The 20,469-nt window shown below is 36.8% G+C and overlaps 1 protein-coding gene across 1 annotated transcript in view; it reads right to left on the bottom strand.

The window, feature by feature from the left end:
* Nucleotides 1-20,469, bottom strand: part of LOC132562018 (adhesion G-protein coupled receptor V1-like) — a 111,884-nt gene that overhangs the window by 63,976 nt on the left and 27,439 nt on the right. Inside the window, exons 27-46 of the mRNA XM_060226741.1 lie at nucleotides 12,618-12,890; nucleotides 11,418-11,621; nucleotides 10,519-10,642; nucleotides 9,933-10,217; nucleotides 9,540-9,712; nucleotides 9,079-9,337; nucleotides 8,661-8,789; nucleotides 8,047-8,165; nucleotides 7,502-7,680; nucleotides 7,148-7,322; nucleotides 6,798-6,953; nucleotides 6,160-6,535; nucleotides 5,623-5,748; nucleotides 4,911-5,096; nucleotides 4,367-4,506; nucleotides 3,153-3,252; nucleotides 2,172-2,351; nucleotides 1,490-1,744; nucleotides 1,050-1,134; nucleotides 691-835 (exon numbers count right to left, since the gene is read on the bottom strand). Of these exons, the coding sequence (XP_060082724.1) occupies nucleotides 691-835; nucleotides 1,050-1,134; nucleotides 1,490-1,744; nucleotides 2,172-2,351; nucleotides 3,153-3,252; nucleotides 4,367-4,506; nucleotides 4,911-5,096; nucleotides 5,623-5,748; nucleotides 6,160-6,535; nucleotides 6,798-6,953; nucleotides 7,148-7,322; nucleotides 7,502-7,680; nucleotides 8,047-8,165; nucleotides 8,661-8,789; nucleotides 9,079-9,337; nucleotides 9,540-9,712; nucleotides 9,933-10,217; nucleotides 10,519-10,642; nucleotides 11,418-11,621; nucleotides 12,618-12,890 (3,669 nt within the window). The remainder of the gene's footprint in view (nucleotides 1-690; nucleotides 836-1,049; nucleotides 1,135-1,489; nucleotides 1,745-2,171; nucleotides 2,352-3,152; nucleotides 3,253-4,366; nucleotides 4,507-4,910; nucleotides 5,097-5,622; nucleotides 5,749-6,159; nucleotides 6,536-6,797; nucleotides 6,954-7,147; nucleotides 7,323-7,501; nucleotides 7,681-8,046; nucleotides 8,166-8,660; nucleotides 8,790-9,078; nucleotides 9,338-9,539; nucleotides 9,713-9,932; nucleotides 10,218-10,518; nucleotides 10,643-11,417; nucleotides 11,622-12,617; nucleotides 12,891-20,469) is intronic.

Raw genomic sequence — 20,469 nt, 5'->3', positions numbered from 1 at the left:
CAACAGACAGAGTAATTACAAGAGTCATAACTAAGGCAACCAGGGTGTATAACCACTTGGGGTTGTACCACTAATACCACAAGGTTATTATAATAGAGACTGTAGCCGCGGTTACCACAGGGTTCCTGTTTACCTGAGCAAAATGCTGTGGTGGCATTTCTGTTACAATCTATGTGAGTATAAAATAGTACAAGGTGAAACAGGACAACATACAGTGTGTTTAACATGTCTTAAACAAAATAGGAATTAACGATATCATGATTCCAAATAGGAATTTTTTTATATTGATATTGTCAACAACATAGCAATCGTTGATTGAAAGATAACATCATTTTGACAGAATTTCTTAACCCTTTAAGGGTCATTCTATTGTAGAAAAAATATTTCTTTTGCTACAAAATATTTCATATTCAATTATATTTTCTTTTTCTATGCAAAAAGTGATGCTACGCAAATTTTTTCTAATTGATACTTAATTTTTTCCTAAATCAATGCATAAAATTACTAACTGTATTTTCCTAAATATCTGTGAGTCAGCCAGAATAATGAAACATAGAAATTCATCCACATGCAGAAATAATATAAAACATTCCAAAATTTTGTGAAAATATGTATACCCTGATGCCATAGTATGAGGTTTTCTGGCCAAGAGAATATATATGTAATTTAATCTACACAATCAGTGCCTACCTTTGGGACAATTCTGTAATCAGTCCCCTGGGTCGTGCCTTCAACAATGCTCTGAGCGTAATAAAACACGGACACATTTCCAAATGTCCCCTTGTCTCGGAACACAGTCAGTGAAATATTTTTTGTTATTTCATCAACAGTAACACTACAACAAAACAAATATTACACTTTATTGGACTTAAATCTTCAAACAACAATCAAATCTTTTTACTCCATATAGATTATGCATTCAAAAAATATAATTGTAACAGCCATGTATGAGTTTGTAGGAGCAAGGCACAAGCCCATCCAATATGTGACTGAATATATCTACCTCAGCTAATAGGCTTTTACAAATAAACCAAGAAAACAATACATACTCTACTGAGTCTGGGGAGAACTTGATAACACCTTTGGTTCCATCATTGGCATCAATTATCACCTGTGCCACAGTTCCAAGGCCAGCTTCAAAAACAGAATATCAAAATTCTTAGACTTTTTCCATAAATCACTTAGTATCAAACAGAAACTCATCAAGCATCCTGTATATATTGGTTATGGTAACATCAAGTCTGATATAAATCACATTGAGCATCAAATAAATTATTTTTCAGAATAACAGTGAACATTTACAACGAATGGAAGGAGGGTTAATGAACTAAGAGAAACTCAGAGACTAAACATCGACTGATATTAATTAGATATCTAAATTTTTTTTATAAAATTTAGAATTGTTTGGATGAAAACATATTGCAATTTTTCCTTACATTAACATATATGTATCAAATTCTTTGATGTATGAAATATTGGTAAACATTACCAAGTTTGGGAGGAATGGCAATGTTATCTGTGTCCACAAGTGTTACACCAGTTAGGGATACAATGAACACTTCATCTACTTCTGGTAGATCATCATCTTTGATCTCGACCTTAATTGCAGCATCAGAGATACCATCAGCTATATCCACATATCCCTTGATGGGAACAAAGTCCTCATTCACTGTTGCTCTCACTAGCTCTTCACTGGTCGGGCTCACTGACCCTTCTGTGATCTCGTAGGACACTCTCACCATTCCTATCACAACAAATTTTCACTGTTTTCAAAAGGTCTGACTTTCATGACTTTTATTTTTTTCATAAGTATTATCAGGCTAAATATTCTGTGTTTTGGGTTCCTCCCTTTCTCTAACAAATCATGTTATAAAATAAGTGTAAGAAATATGCATGATAGTAAGATCACACTAAATACTTAATATGCTTTTATTGCCAATAAATTCAAATTAATAAAACTACCCCCCAGAAAATACATCATGCTACAGAATGTTTGATATCAAATACCTGCATGTATTTTCAAAAAAGAATTGAATAATGTTGTACTATTACAGATAGTAGGATGATTAAATGCAGTTATTTTTGTCAAGTTTTCTACAACAATAACTGTTAATCAACATTATTGGAGTATAATCTTTGTTGACTATTTTCACAATGGTGATGCACAATACCTATTGCTCCAAATTTCCTGTCAACCTGTAGACTCAGAATGTTTTCAGCCTCCTGAACACGAATGTTAAGGGAGGTAGACGCAAACTGAAGGACTCCATGAGGATCATTACTACCCTGTATAGTGATGGCTGCCTCGTTAAACTGGGAGTCAATCTTGGCCTCTCCTGTTGGTCCAACACCTGACATATAACATAAAAGTGTATCATTTTATTACCAACTCATTTAGATATCCAAGACAAAATAAGTCTACAACATCGTCTTTATAAATTTGTCAGTTTAAACCAGGTGTACAGTAAAAATCACCAATACAGACCCTCAACCAATTAACATTCCTACTTAAATACTGACAAAATGGTAATTGATCAGAAAATGCAGCTGCAAACAATTATCAATGCAAATGCGAAATGGTCAGAAATTGTAAATACTTCAGGCTTAATGATCAACAACAAATGGAAAACGGAAAACGGAAAACAAAATGTAACAGATCAACAAATTATGTATATAATAACGGAGCCAGTCTCAAGTATAATATCACTGACTGATGCAGACATCGCTATACACATATTGTATACCCATAGGACCATGTGATTGCATTCATACATCGTTCATAAATTTTTCACCAAGCATATGCATAGTAATGATAGTAGTGATTGGTATAAGGTCATTATCATTTTTTTCTCTCTGAGGAAACATACATTTATGACAATCATAAAACACCTAATACAGAAACAATAACTTAGTTTGCATAATTGATGAATAAAGAGTCTTCATTTGATTGTCATACATATTACAATACATTATAACAGTACAGATGGTGAGATACAGACTGGAATATAATTTTTGGGAGTGTTATGTTGATTGATGGGTTTTTATTATCACAGCAGTACAGGTGCTGAGACATAGACTGGAATATAATTTTTGGGAGATATTTTGAAGGTTGATGTTTTTCAGCAATGATGGTAAAACTTTGACCTCATTACCTTCAGTCCTGATATCAGTAAGGAAGATCTGGTATTCTTCGTTTGTTTCTGGCTTCTCGTCCACTAAAACATCCAGGTTGATGGTTTTTGATACCTCACCCTGATAAGTATAAACAATATTTATATATAATTGTGTCATAAAACATATATAGTGAAGCTGCAACATAATATATCCATAGGAACGTGAATTTGACAATCTTGTTATTCCGTGATTTTCTTTTTAAGCTGCTGAATCACTTTTTAGATCTTTTTATCTGAATTAAATACATTAATGCATATGGCATTGGCTTTTGAAAATGCTAATGGTGGAGGATTTATCTGTTGGTAATAGAAGGAGATTTACCTGATGATAATGATAGATTTACCTGTTGTTTATGGTAGTAGATTTACCTGATGTTAATGGTAGATTTACCTGCTGGTGATGGTAGGAAATTTACCTGATGATAATGGTAGACTAACCTGTTGGTAATGGTAGATTTACCTGTTGTTAATGGCAGATTTACCTGTTGGTAATGGTAGATGTACCTGTTGTTAATGTAGATTTACCTGTTGTTAATGGTAGATTTACCTGTTGGTTATGGTAAATTTACCTGTTGGTAATGGTATATTTACCTGTAGTTAATGGTAGATTTACCTGTTGTTTATGGTAGTAGATTTACCTGATGTTAATGGTTAATTATTTACCCGTTGATAATGGTAGATTAACCTGATGATAATGGTAGATTTACCTGTTGATAATGGTAGATTTACCTGATGGTAATGGTAGATTTACCTGTTGGTAATGGTATATTTACCTGTAGTTAAAGGTAGATTTACCTGTTGTTTATGGTAGTAGATTTACCTGATGTTAATGGTTGATTATTCACCTGTTGATAATGGTAGATTTACCTGCTGGTGATGGTAGCAGATTTACCTGTTGTTAATGGTAGATTTACCTGTTGTTAATGGTAGATTTACCTGCTGGTGATGGTAGGAGATTTACCTGATGATAATTGTAGATTTACCTGCTGGTGATGGTAGCAGATTTACCTGTTGTTAATGGTAGATTTACCTGTTCTTAATGGTAGATTTACCTGCTGGTGATGGTAGGAGATTTACCTGATGATAATTGTAGATTTACCTGCTGGTGATGGTAGCAGATTTACCTGTTGTTAATGGTGGATTTACCTACTGGTGATGGTAGCAGATTTACCTGTTGTTAATGGTAGATTTACCTGCTGGTATGTAAAGGTGCCCTGATAGATGCTGAATCCCTTGGCTGGATCAAGTCCACCCTTGCCCTGTATGTGCCAATTGACATGAACTATACCATGGCTGGAGACAGAACGAGTCACATTGATGGAGATGACATCACCTAGATAAATAAAAAAAAATCCTTTTAATCAAATTAAAGGAGCCAATTGTTTTCAATCTGGTTTATTTCAAAACCAATTTCAGAGATGATATTGTGAAACCCCAACAATCAGTGTAAAAAGGAAAGTCTTCAATTCTATAGAAAGTTCTTAAAGAAGCATTTCCTTATTTTGCAGAAATCCTCACAACATAACCTTGAAAGGATTTAGCAGTGAAAAGGTGAGTATGATCTTTATATTTTTGTACATACATATAGACATGTAACATGATTTAGATACAGAGAATATGTTTCACTATGTACATGTTTTCTGTGTATATTTAATTTCAGATTATATTCCTGTACATATTTTTCAATCCTAATCACAGTATCATGACACCTAAGCTAATACAGGAGACAATTTATACCTTCTCTTGCTAGAACAGAAGTAGTATCAAATCCTAAGACACCAGCCACATAGTCATTCTCCATGATTACAACCTTCACACGGGCATCTGGACTGATATCAGCTCCCCCCTGTGGATTACGTAGTTGGACTGTCAACGTCTCGTTTAGTTCTGGTGCCACATCATCCAGTATTGTAAGAGTAATTACTGGAAAAGGAAAATTCATCATAAAATCAAGTACATTTTATCCTAGTCAGTACAAATCACAAAGTTGATTAATATTTGACAAAGTTCATCAGAAACAAAATCACTAATTCTATCATCATTTCATTAACAAAAAGGGGTGCAAGCTGATATTTTGAAATACAATATATACAGGAAAAGGAAACACCTCTACCATGACCTATCTGATGAGAATCCCTCGTCTGGTGATAATCCCATATATATCTATTGTAGTGAGGATGACATTGTCCTATGTAATAATCCCATATATATCTATTGTATTGAGGATGACATTGTCCTATGTAATAATCCCATATGTATCTATTGTACTGAGGATGACATTGTCCTATGTAATAGTCCCATATCTGCAACCTACTTTGTGGTTTCAGTTCGCGAACCTAATTCCTTATTGATATCTTACATCATTTAATGCCTCAAATCATGAAAAGGAGCTAAGGGCATTTATATTTTTCTGTTTGATTTGATACAGAAAATAGCATAAACAACTCACATCTTCTAGTTTTTCCTGCAGCAAACTGAAGGGTGGCTCCATCTGCCCTATAATCCACACCATACTGGGCATTGGTCCCCGTCATGTTGATAAACCAATCAACCATCACATCTCCAACATTTCCTCCTGTAAGACCAACTTTCCAGTTAACACACTTTACAGCTGAATAAGAGACATGTTCCTAATTGGAACATCTCTGTTCTCACTTGAGTAATTTGGAAAATGTTGTTGATCCTGAAGTACTTGGAAATTCTAACCATATTTAATACATCTTTTTTCCAGTGATTATTTAACAAAGATTGTTTGTCATAGCTAAAAAAATGTGTTACTTTCCCATATGCACAGGCTGTTGAAAAATTCAGACTGAAAATGAAATTAAAGTGAATTTCTACAAACAATCAATTTTCAAGCACTGTAGCTTGACCTAGAACAAAGTCCCCTAAATAGGCTGATCATTTGGTCCCAGTTTTATCAAAGCTGTGATAACACTGTGCATCTGATGGCTATCACATTGATTCCATATCACCACATTCTTACCCTGTCTCTCCACAATCAAGTCTACAGCATACTGAGGTTTCTCTTCTACAGGGAGATAGTGACCGCTATCTGATCCAGCTGGACTGTCACTGAACAGGGTAAATATTCCATAGGCGTTGTCATTCTTCACAATCTTTACTGTTGCTTTGTTCTGAGATCCGAGAGTCGGAGGATACTTGTCTGACCCCCCAGCTGAGATCACCTCTACACGTGTCAGTTTGACTCTAAACTTTTCTCCCAGTTCAGGGAAGTTGTCCGCTAGAATGGTCAAGGGTATTGCACCCTCATTTACTTGGTCATTAATAAGAACATAGCCATTGGTCACCACTCCAAAGTCTTGACCAGGAGTCGCTCGCATCATCAACAGTTCCTGCATCTATGGTAGATATAAAACAAAACAATCTTTTTCAATAAAAGTTAACTAAATAATTCAATATTCATGATGACCACAACAAACACATTGAATCATTTCAAGTTTTAAGACAAATCAACTTCAACACTTTTTTTGTTAGAATACTTACATTTTGATAGTAATGTAACAAAATTCTGATTGAAATGAATCTCTCACACAGTACACAGTAAACAGTAAAAAACAATGATTTTGGATCATCACTAGAAAATTCTGCTGATTCACTGACCTTGACCTGGTTTTTGTTGTAGTACTTGACCCCTGTCTTTGCTACAAGTGGCTGGTCAGCATGGGTGATGTACCATACACAGGTACTGAGGTTGCCATCCACTCTTACCTCAAAAGCCAGGCAAGCATCTACCTTGAGGCAGCTTGACAAACATACCTAAAATCAGGATGATATCTTATATCATACACTCACTCATTCTGCATTATTTGTGCAATTTCTTCATGACAGAACATTCATTAGCAATCATTCAATAGCTGTTCATTAAAAGGCACATATCATTCAAAGTTTATATCTTTTAGAATTGAGAAATTATCCTCAATTAATACATATAGAAAAGGTAGGTGGGATACCATCAAAGGGTTGTCCTCTCCAGCCACATCAATACTACTGCCTGGAGTTATGCGTCCTCCATCCTGTGGTAAGTCAAAATATGTAAGAAGTGAGGTCCCATCTAGCATGGCTTCCTGGACAATGTCTATCTGTTCTGTGGTGTAGTAAACACGCAGCAGTCCAAACGTACCTCCACTGTGGACAGGAAACAAAACTAAATCACTCAGTCTTGTGTTCGTTAAATGTCCTAAATTAAGATATTCTCTTTACTGTAAATATTTTCAATCTATTAATGTATGTAAGAGGTATTCTTTAGCATGCTGGAATCTGATGCATTAAGTCTTGGAGTTTCGTTGGAAAGTTGGAAAACTTACAGCCTTGCTAGTTTGATGTACTGGACACTACTGGTTTCTCTCTCCTCCACACTGTAGTTACCAGTAGCAAACTGTACTGATCCATGAGGGTTATCATTAGCCGCAATCGTAAAAATTAAGGAATTCCGTTCTCCAATACGTCCATCATTGTTTACGTTTACCAGAGTGAACTCTATTCCCTGAAATCATTATAGATAGTACTTGGTAATTTTATCAGTGAGAGTTAATGATTTTAATTTAGTAGATGAGAATTTGATTACAATTCAAATATAACTGCCCTGCACTGGACTATTAAATGTGGAATAGAGACTGCTGATTTGTGATTTTGTTCCGTGCTTTTGCATTGTTTTACAGCCTATCAATGACAGAATTTCTTTTAGACCCAACAACACTGAATTCACAAAATAATGAAAGAAACAACAGTCATAAAGTCCTTCACAAGGTGTAAATGACAACTTCTTCGCAAAATCTTATAATGAGGTAAATTTGCCAAACAGAAGAGGCCTTTGTGAGATAATTCCTTAATCTACAGGTTCAGTTGCTACCTCAGGTCCCTCTGGAACATCGTCAGGGAGGACAGACACTCGGATGTTTCTGCTGGCCTCATTGCTGACAAAGTGTATTGATCCAGCTGTAGGCACTATGTCAGCATTTGGAGGCTGATCTGTAAGAAAAAATCAGAAATTTACATCCTTATCAGTTTTTATTATTAATATTAAGTAAATCCAAACTGCAGCACCAGTGACCCACATGACCCCTGAATACTTATTACATGACAGAATTACCTTCCCCTATCCTATCACACTGACACCTGCACTATCTACAACATGCCATTTCATATTTGACACTTAATCACTTTGACAGAGTTACCTACCCTGTCTGTACACACTCCAAATTCCAGTTAGTTCCAATTGCAATTACCACATCGATAGAGTTACTTCCCCTACAATAACCACTTTGTCAAGAACTACTTTCCAGCACAGTTCCTACTTTGACAGAGTAGTGTAACCCCCTTTGAAAGCATTATTTTCTCTGGTCAATAAGACTTGGACAGTTACCTCCCCTGAAGTTACTATATACTTCCTCTGAGTTTTGGACAGAGTTATCTTCCCCTGTAGTTACTATCTACCTCCCCTGAAGTTTGGACAGAGTTACCTACCTTTGTATCTTGCCTGCCAGTCCACACTGACTACTCCCATACTACCACCTGTCCTGATCACAGTGACATTGACCACAAAAGGACTTCCATTCTCTGGTTCCTCCACTGATATCTCATTAACAGCAAATTCTGAAAACCAAATTCAGATAGATGATATGAATTTTTTTTTTTTTTTGAGACCCAAATATATGCAATGTTTTTGATAGTAATTTGACAAAATAATATTTGGTATACCTATCACATGGACACATAAAACATTATTTACAACAAATCTTGCGGAAGAAAACCTCTGTCAGCAGCACATTCTACAAGATAACCCACCAGTATATCTGGGCTCGACTATCAATAAACTCCATCTTTTTATTTCATAACAAGCATTTTCAACGATGAAAGAAGTTAAGTAAGAAAATCGATTTACCAAAGGCACCAGTAGGATCATCTGAGGGCAGGATATTGATGACACAATAGCTTCTATTGCCAAGAACAGCATCCCCTGTAATCTGATCCAGAAGCTCCACATAGAAGGTCTCCCTCATCTCTGGTACCTGATCTTCCCTGATGAGGATGGGCAAGGCCTTACTTCTCTCCCCATCCAGTAGGACAACAGTGTCTGTCAACATCTCAAAGTCTAGATGTTCCAGTGCTGTACCATTCACCACACGGAACTTCACAGATACCTAAAAATATCATATATCTTTAAGTCTAAATATTCAAGAACTGTACTGTTTACTTATAGGCATGGATGTCTCTAATTATACTGACAGTAGTGATATTTTTAACTTACCTCCCCAAAGGTGCCCCCTTTCCTAGTAATGTTGACATCTGGGTTGGGCTTGGTCTCCTTTACGTACACTGACAGTGGTGAGATTTCTAACTTACCTCCCCAAAGGTGCCCCCTTTCCTAGTAATGTTGACATCTGGGTTGGGCTTGGTCTCCTCTACGTACACTGACAGTGGTGAGATTTCTAACACACCATGGGCATTGTCATTGTGTTCAATCATTATCTGGCCATACCTTTCTGCCATAATACCAAGTGTTGGAGAGTTTGGTACTGAAACCAAAAATAATGCTTCAATCATATTAACAATCTTCTTTAGTACACTACAATCTATAAACAACATTTAGATATCTTTCAAACATTTCCTTTACACACACTTTCTTACCTCCCACATCTTGTGCTTTTACCACAGTGAATCTGTCATTACAAAATGTTGGTTTTCCTTCACTAACATTCTCTCACTTGGTGACCCCCCTATAACTGGTGTTCTTACCTGGATTAGCCTGAGCAGTGGTGGCGATGCTGACTTCTGTAAGTTGTACAAAGATTGACTCATCACTTTCTGGTTCCTCATCCTCCAGAATCAGTACCACAAAGGATCCTTCTGATTGGTCAGTAGCAAATCTAACTATTCCCTCCGCTGCACGGTAGTCCTTGTCACTAGCCCGTACCACTGTGCCAGAAATAAAGGGAGGCGACTCTAGGGGAGTCAATGTTCTATATCCCACATCTATGGCACCAAATTGTCCGTGCTGCCTGGATATGGTGATGGTTACATCTGCAAGAAGAGTTCAATAAGATTGTACTTTTAATGAAAAAAATGAAATTTTACTGAAAGAAATAAAATATCTGTATGACTTAATTCTGCTCTCATGAAACTGAATATTATCTATTTATAGTTTCAGTGACCTGAACATCAAAGCTTTGAAACATTTTTTATCCAAGATATCCATTACATAGCATTTGTTACAACTTTGATTAAACAAGTGAAGATTGCATTGGAACAGACATTGGTAACACAACATGCCTACAGATCAAATAATTACAAATATGCTCTCATGCTTATGATGCAACCTTACTTTTGAGCGCTTCCGTGACAATGACAGGACGCTGGTCATTGGTAATGACAAACATTCCATATGGGTTATCATTAGCCTTAATGATCAGATTAGCTGTAACTAGACTGGGCCCTGCCAGACTGCCCTGTAATGAAATGCAATGAATGTTCATAAAAAATTGTACGCGTCATACTGTATGGATTTTTTTCCCTCCAGATCTTTTTTTAAGATCACTAAAACTCTGAATTGAAGGATTCATCATATTGCCAACCTTTTTTTGATATTCAATGTGTATGTGTATCATAATTATATCATAGCCTTAAACAGCTGAAAGTAGAGCACCTTCAAAAGTTAGTGTTTCATCCAAAAAAACCACTTATCAAAATGAATCTAAATTTTTTATTTGACTGCACTGACCTTCTGTCTACTCGAGAATGGTTTCATCGTAACATTACATGTCTAAAAACCCTTTTTGAAACTGTTGATATTTGTAAAATTCTACATTACCTGAAAGATATTGGTCTATTTAATAGACTATGACATAGCATTTTAATCTTTTGTGTTAACATACCCATTTAAGATTTTTAGCATTTGTCTTTTACCTTTTGGTTTGTTAAATGTTATTTCCTTTTGGATCACTGTGTGTTTTACCGGTTGATGGCCCTAATAACCTTTTATGTGTTGACAGGCTGTTAAGAATGCAATGATAATAATAATAATATCAAAATGAATCTTTAAAGGGTTTTTTTTTTAAGAGAAACGCTCACCATACCTTGAAGGGTACAAAGGGAAAGGTCGCATATGTCAGTCAGAGAAGCCATGAACCTTATATAGGTATAGTATAATATCATAATAACAGTAAAGTCTTACCTACAGAGAAATTGTGAATGTAATCTCACAGAATAACTTTGATAACAAACCCTATTCACAGCTGACAGTTGTATTTGGTACATCTCATCTAATTCCGGTACTGTGTCTCCTCGAATTTTCACTTCAAAAGTTGCCATGGTTACTTCATGGTTAAATGTGACATTTCCTGTGGTTTCTATGACATCGTTGTCTGGTTGACCGAGAATCTGCCACGTAACTGTGGATTCTCCCAAGCTGCCCTGCTTTCTTAAAACCTTGTAATACAACATGAATAAGAAAACCTACAAATTAGGAAGACCTGATTTAAAAACTCTAATCATCTGTTTCTAGGAAGTACATCAGAACTCTAACATTCTGGGAACACATTCGTTCTGATAATATATATAGCTCACTACAAATCAAAGTCTTTTTTAAGGTCACAACTGAGAATCAATTAAATGATATGAACAGAAAACGACTGATCTGATTATCATTCCCTCATATTCAGTTCCCAAAATGTTATTATCACGGATAGATCAACATGCTAGTCCTGATTCTTGTACTTCATTTTTGTGATGGAACTCATAGAATTTCTGAAAACACTTTTACATGGTGTGACTCATTGTTTTTAACAATAAAGATGAAAAAGACTAAATAAATAAAATGGTTGATTAATCACTGATTATTGATATCAAATTGGTCTCTCTTACTATCTATTGATAGTAAATAGCTATAGGCCACACTAACTCTATATTGATAGTAAAATAAGCCCTGTTAACTCTCTACTATAAGCAAATTCATCACACTAACTCTGTTCATAATATTAACTCTCTACTGAGAGTAAAAAGGTCACACTAACTCTCTATTCATAGTAAATAGGTCACACTAACTCTCTATTCATAGTAAATAGGTCACACTAACTCTCTATTCATGGTAAATAGGTCACACTAACTCTCTATTCACAGTAAATAGGTCACACTAACTCTCTATTCATAGTAAATAGGTCACACTAACTCTCTATTCATAGTAAATAGGTCACATTAACTCCATTGATAGTAAATAGGTTACACTAACTCTCTATTCATAGTAAATAGGTCACACTAACTCTCTATTCATAGTAAATAGGTCACATTAACTCCATTGATAGTAAATAGGTCACACTAAATCTCTATTCATAGTAAATAGGTCACATCAGGTCTCAGTAAGAGATTCATAGACTTTGTATATTAACAAACAAAGCCTGTGTGAGATAGTTTTGAAACAATCCTGACCTGTAATATAACTGTGCTGAACCCTGAGTCTCCAATCTCATCAGTCTCAACGTTTAGTGAAGTTGGTCCAAATTCAAACACACCAAATGCTCCGTCTGAGTGGTTGATGGTTACAGTGATTGAGGAGGCGATCCCTACAGCAGCACCTCCTGTAGGGTTCAACAGGTCAACATTGAAGTATTTCTGGTCCTCTGGGAGACTATTATCCAAAATAGCAATGTTGATGAAGTCATATAATTGACCATCCTGAAATGTCAGTCGTCCAACTCCAGCCTAGAAATATACACAACATATACTTATTAGGTATTTTATCTCATCGATCAAAGAAAAGGAATCACAAAACACATTAAATGTCTTATTCAGTAAAATTTCTCCTTTTCAGTAATGAAAAAAAATCTATTTAAGGATGTTCATTTGCTTATGAGATATAAAATTTCCTTTCCTTGTCTCTGGTCAGAATATTTCAGAATTGAATTCACCAGGATGTGATCCAAGTCTAACTTGTTGAGTATCTGACAGACAGAAGCTAAAAGATGGTAGGAAGTCTTCCAGATCAGAGAGGAAGCAATCCGAGATCATGCCTTATTATAAGACCATGTCACCAACAGAGAAAATACCAAGGTGATTATTACCGTAGATATTAATAGTCTATTCAACAGGCAGTTTAAGGGAGCCATGTTGATAAAGAGATGGGAGCCCACAAACTCTATTATTGGACACCTATAACCAAGTTTTAAACAAGAACATAGCTGAGTCAGCTTTTGTGGGTCATTACATACATTGGTAGGCACCTAAATGTGGATTTGTTAAGTATCAAAACTGATGTTATTTTTATGTCAATATGATTATCATTTCCTACATTATTTACAGATCACATTCTGGTGGGAATCTCAAATGATTTGTCAATTTGACTACATTTGTCTGATAAAGGTTACAGAGTGTAGTTATATAGAAGTGTTTAACTGGCTGTTTTATATGATTTGCTATATAATTGTTCTATATGATCAGTGTTCACACAATCTTAATCTACAGGAAAAGTTTCAAAATACACCATGTGATATATCCATGATGATGTCCAATGATAAACCAATACTTAAAGTCTATGCATAGACACACCTCATGAGGATTAAACTTGTACGCTACATTGAGCTCTGTCAATAGGTATCCATCCCTATGACCTGTATATCATACTACACTGCAAAGTGTAGGTATACCTCACTATACAGACTTAGTGACCAACCATCACACCTCATGATAAAACATCCCTTGTGTTGACACTCAGTAAATTATGAAGACTTGATTCATTTCATTTGAATGAGAAGTTAATTGGGACTATTTTTTACCTACATACATTATACACATGTTTTGACATTTCTTCAATTCCTTGTGAAGCACACTTCCATATTTTTAGTATTTGTCACCTGATGACAACAAACCTTCAGACAGCAGTTTATTACTGTTCCCCTTACTGAGCCTTATGGAATTTGGAATTAAAGGTTTAAATGAATGAAATCTGGATTATGAAGTTCTTACTGGAAGCAATTGAATTTCATTTTGTGTGTAAAGGTGCAGCACAGCATGAGTCCAAATATAGAGATGTGAAGCCTCACAACATTTTAACAAACACTTTTATGACACAAATTTGATGACAATATAAAAGTGAGAACCTTTTCATAAACACTCATGTTGGTTTAAATTTTTAGTTAGTTTTTCCAACCATTGAAGCAATAAAGATTAAATATGTGATCGAAGCAACCACTTGTATACACTTACTCTGGAATACATACATAGCTGACCAGGTGATTTTTTAGCAAATTATACACTGTTAAAATGTGGATGCTATTTTTCTTAGCTTTGATACAAGTTTCACAACAGGTAAAGAATCCTTTGCCATCTTGTCAACTTCAAATTGGCAGTTGTTACTACAGTTTGGTACTAGGGAACAGTTATGGTGAAGGATGCACAGAGACCAGCCACAAAAATTACCTCACAGAATCAGGAAATGAAAACCGAAGAAAAAGATCTACAGGTAGCATGGAAACACATAGTGTTTCCATTGAGCTTCACAAAATAAGGCGGCGCTTAATTAAGGTTCAAAGCAATCTGTTAAAATCTATGGAAGATTTGTCCAAACGTTTACTCAGAGGAGTGCGTAGACTAGAAGACAGACTTGATAACCTTGGAAGTGAAGACCAGGTAAAGCGAGAGACTCAGAACGGTGATGCTGACCTCAGGTGTCCACATGGATTTCAGTTTGTTAAAAGTTGGGACTCCTGTTACATGCTATCAAACTTCAATGCAACTTGGTATGAGGCTCGAGACTACTGTGCTGCCCTGGAAAGTGAACTTGTGGGTCTCAAAAATGAAAAGGAACACAACCTCCTGGCATTTGTTATCAAAAACTCTCCAGGTAAGTGATGAGTGCTCCCCATAAACAAAAATTCTGTTGTTAAGGGGTTGCAGGCCCCTAGTTTTAATGCAAACAAAGCTCATGACACAAAATTTAACAAAGGGCAAAAACTCTGTACTGAGGGGTCATAGGCCCTGACTTTGCTACACAGCACCTTGATATACACATCATCTTTCAATATCTAGTATCAATGAAGGCAAAGTTATGCTGCGGACACAAAATTTTGATAAAGGGATATTACACTTTAATTAAGAGGTTGCAGGTCCTAACATTGGTACATCACACATTGTCTTTTGTATGATCAATGTATATACCAAGATTCATTATCCTACCTTAACGATAAGCAAAGTTATGCTCTGGACAAGAGTTTTAAACAAAAGGCAATAACTCTGTAATTGAGGGTTCAAGGGCCCTAAATTGGTTCACTGCACATTGTCTCAGTAAAGTCAATGTATCCATCAAGTTTAATTATCTCAGTATCAATGCAAGCAATTTAAAGGTGAGCTCTAAACACAAAAATTTAACAAAGGGCATTAACTCTAATTAAGAGGTTGTGGGTCCTGTATTTGGCACACTGCACATTGTCTTTGTATGATCAATGTATACAACTATTTTCATTTTCCTAGGTTAAATGCAATCAAAGTAATATTCTTGACATGAAAATTGAACAACGGGCAGCAATTTTGTAATTGAGGGATCGAGGGCCCTCGAATTTGGTACACTACACATCCCCTTATGACAAATATTAAAACGTTTCATGATCCTTGCTTAACTGAGGGCAATGTTATGCTCTGGATAGGAAAAGACCGATGGAAAGGCAGATAGACAAGATGGCGATTATATGCTACTTCAAAAATTTTTGGGGAGCATAAAAATATCAGTACCCTAGCACAATTAAATGGGGTTTTACAAATGCCTTTCAACACTTTCACCAAAACCTTAACTTTAGATTCCATATATAAAGTTGGAAGTCCAAATCATTTAAAAATATTTTAACCTGCACAGTAAAGCTGATATCAATTATCAACACACTAATACAATTATGAAGGGTTTATTGATGCCTTTCAATGCTTGAACAAAATGCCTAATGTTATAAACCAACAGTGACACTGAGGGGCGAGATAAAACCCTCTTCGAGTAGTTGGCTAATCATTGAGAAAAAAAATATTTTTAGTTAGGTCATAGAGATCTTGTATTTAATTTTAATAAGGACAATGAAACAGAAATATTGTCAGTTTCCAGAATATTACAGATTAGGATTCTTGTCAATGATAAAATCTCTCAATGGCTTGAATCTGCTGTTCAACCTGACAAGGTTGAATGCTGAACTAGGAAAACATACCACGAGATGAAAATATTTGTAGCTCTGTCAATATCTTCCACCTTGGTTAAAAATATTTGTAGCTCTGTCAATACCTTCCACCTTGGTTAAAAATATTTGTAGCTCTGTCAATACCTTCCACCTTGGTTAAAGATATTTTGTAAAAACTTTATGTATTTCACACATTGTAGCATGGGGTAAATGTATTCTTTAATCTCGTCACCAGGAACAATTTTGTTATGTGGCCTCCCACACAACAAGGGAAAGAATGTAGTCAATATACAATAGAAGTATGAAACATATTGGTGACACAATGAGCATTTAAAACTTAAATATGTGGTTAATGTCCGTGGCATCATTACATTACAGTTTACCAAAAGGTGCCGGGATGGTGGATGAGCGGAACATTCCATGACACTACCCGTCAATGGATGTGGAAATCAGAGACTCTGATGCAGCCTTTTACATTCATCAAATGGGCACCAGACGAACCCAATGAGGAGTCACTACAGTGTGTGTTTATGGCACGAGACTCCAACCATCTGTGGCGTGATGCCATGTGTACAGAAGCCAAGAACTTTATATGTGAGATTCCAACCCGTAATACCTAGCACAGAAGTCAAAGATCACCATCCTGAAAACACTTTTGATGCAGTCTTTTCATATGATTCTTTTAAAATTTGGCTGAATACAGAACATTGTACAATTTCTACAGTTGTAATAGTTAAATTGATAATAACACATTTGTTGAGAAAAAAAATGAAGAATATTTACTATCAAACATAAACCTTAATGTCCTTTTTATTTAGGTAATACTACCAGTTTTTGAGGGCTGTTCTGTTACTGTCCTACACCTCACACAAAGGATATACTTACAGAGAAGTCCCTGTTGTTAAGGGCTGTCCTGTTACTGTCCTACACTCTCACACAAAGGATATACTTACAGAGAAGTACCTGTTGTTGAGGGCTGTCCTGTTACTGTCCTACACTCTCACACAAAGGATATACTTACAGAGAAGTACCTGTTGTTGAGGGCTGTCCTGTTACTGTCCTACACTCTCACACAAAGGATATACTTACAGAGAAGTACCTGTTGTTGAGGACTGTCCTGTTACTGTCCTACACTCTCACACAAAGGATATACTTACAGAGTAATCCCTGTTGTTGAGGGCTGTCCTGTTACTGTCCTACACTCTCACACAAAGGATATACTTACAGAGAAGTACCTGTTGTTGAGGACTGTCCTGTTACTGTCCTACACTCTCACACAAAGGATATACTTACAGAGTAATCCCTGTTGTTGAGGACTGTCCTGTTACTGTCCTACACTCTCACACAAAGGATATACTTACAGAGAAGTACCTGTTGTTGAGGGCTGTCCTGTTACTGTCCTACACTCTCACACAAAGGATATACTTACAGAGAAGTCCCTGTTGTTAAGGGCTGTTCTGTTACTGTCCTACACTCTCACACAAAGGATATACTTACAGAGAAGTACCTGTTGTTGAGGACTGTCCTGTTACTGTCCTACACTCTCACACAAAGGATATACTTACAGAGAAGTCCCTGTTGTTGAGGACTGTCCTGTTACTGTCCTACACTCTCACACAAAGGATATACTTACAGAGAAGTCCCTGTTGTTGAGGACTGTCCTGTTACTGTCCTACACTCTCACACAAAGGATATACTTACAGAGAAGTACCTGTTGTTGAGGGCTGTTCTGTTACTGTCCTACACTCTCACACAAAGGATATACTTACAGAGTAATCCCTGTTGTTAAGGGCTGTCCTGTTACTGTCCTACACCTCACACAAAGGATATACTTACAGAGAAGTACCTGTTGTTGAGGACTGTCCTGTTACTGTCCTACACCCTCACACAAAGGATATACTTACAGAGTAATCCCTGTTGTTGAGGACTGTCCTGTTACTGTCCTACACTCTCACACAAAGGATATACTTACAGAGTAATCCCTGTTGTTAAGGGCTGTCCTGTTACTGTCCTACACCTCACACAAAGGATATACTTACAGAGTAATCCCTGTTGTTAAGGGCTGTCCTGTTACTGTCCTACACCTCACACAAAGGATATACTTACAGAGTAATCCCTGTTGTTAAGGGCTGTTCTGTTACTGTCCTACACTCTCACACAAAGGATATACTTACAGAGAAGTACCTGTTGTTGAGGACTGTCCTGTTACTGTCCTACACTCTCACACAAAGGATATACTTACAGAGAAGTACCTGTTGTTGAGGACTGTCCTGTTACTGTCCTACACTCTCACACAAAGGATATACTTACAGAGAAGTACCTGTTGTTGAGGACTGTCCTGTTACTGTCCTACACCCTCACACAAAGGATATACTTACAGAGTAATCCCTGTTGTTGAGGGCTGTTCTGTTACTGTCCTACACCTCACACAAAGGATATACTTACAGAGAAGTACCTGTTGTTGAGGACTGTCCTGTTACTGTCCTACACTCTCACACAAAGGATATACTTACAGAGAAGTACCTGTTGTTGAGGGCTGTCCTGTTACTGTCCTACACTCTCACACAAAGGATATACTTACAGAGTAATCCCTGTTGTTAAGGGCTGTCCTGTTACTGTCCTACACTCTCACACAAAGGATATACTGTACCTGTTGTTGAGGGCTGTCCTGTTACTGTCCTACACTCTCACACAAAGGATATACTTACAGAGAAGTACCTGTTGTTTAGGGCTGTCCTGTTACTGTCCTACACTCTCACACAAAGGAATACTTACAGAGAAGTCCTGTTGTTGAGGGCTGTCCTGTTACTGTCCTACACTCTCACACAAAGGATATACTTACAGAGTAATCCCTGTTGTTAAGGGCTGTCCTGTTACTGTCCTACACTCTCACACAAAGGATATACTTACAGAGAAGTACCTGTTGTTGAGGGCTGTCCTGTTACTGTCCTACACTCTCACACAAAGGATATACTTACAGAAAGGTTGTTGAGGACTGTCCTGTATACTTACAGAGAATCCTGTTGTTATACTTACAGAGAAGTACCTGTTGTTGAGGACTGTCCTGTTACTGTTACTGTCCTACACTCCTCACACAATACTTACAGGAAGTACCTGTTGTTGAGGACTGTCCTGTTACTGTCCTACACTCTCACACAAAGGATATACTTACAGAGAAGTCCTGTTGTTGAGGACTGTCCTGTGTCCTACACTTCACACAAAGGATATACTTACAGAGAAGTACCTGTTGTGTCCTGTTACTGTCCTACACTCTCACACAAAGGATATACTTACAGAGAAGTACCTGTTGTTGAGGGCTGTCCTGTTACTGTCCTACACTCTCACACAAAGGATATACTTACAGAGAAGTTTGAGGGCTGTCCTGTTACTGTCCTACACTCTCACACAAAGGATATACTTACAGAGAAGTACCTGTTGTTGAGGGCTGTCCTGTTACTGTCCTACACTCTCACACAAAGGATATACTTACAGAGAAGTACCTGTTGTTGAGGGCTGTCCTGTTACTGTCCTACACTCTCACACAAAGGATATACTTACAGAGAAGTACCTGTTGTTGAGGGCTGTCCTGTTACTGTCCTACACTCTCACACAAAGGATATACTTACAGAGAAGTACCTGTTGTTGAGGGCTGTCCTGTTACTGTCCTACACTCTCACACAAAGGATATACTTACAGAGAAGTACCTGTTGTTGAGGACTGTCCTGTTACTGTCCTACACTCTCACACAAAGGATATACTTACAGAGAAGTAAGGGCTGTCCTGTTACCCTGTTGTTGAGGACTGTCCTGTTACTGTCCTACACTCTCACACAAAGGATATACTTACAGAGAAGTACCTGTTGTTGAGGGCTGTTCTGTTACTGTCCTACACCCTCACACAAAGGATATACTTACAGAGAAGTACCTGTTGTTGAGGGCTGTCCTGTTACTGTCCTACACTCTCACACAAAGGATATACTTACAGAGAAGTACCTGTTGTTGAGGACTGTCCTGTTACTGTCCTACACTCTCACACAAAGGATCCTACACTCCTCACACACAAGGATATACTTACAGAGAAGTACCTGTTGTTGAGGGCTGTCCTGTTACTGTCCTACACTCTCACACAAA

This window comes from Ylistrum balloti, unplaced genomic scaffold (assembly GCF_031769215.1).
Source record: "Ylistrum balloti isolate Yb309-2 unplaced genomic scaffold, AGI_CSIRO_Ybal_v1 Utg371328, whole genome shotgun sequence".
NCBI lineage: Eukaryota > Metazoa > Mollusca > Bivalvia > Pectinida > Pectinidae > Ylistrum > Ylistrum balloti.
The sequence above is the reverse complement of the archived record's forward strand: the minus strand, read 5'-3'. Positions and strand labels throughout refer to the sequence as shown.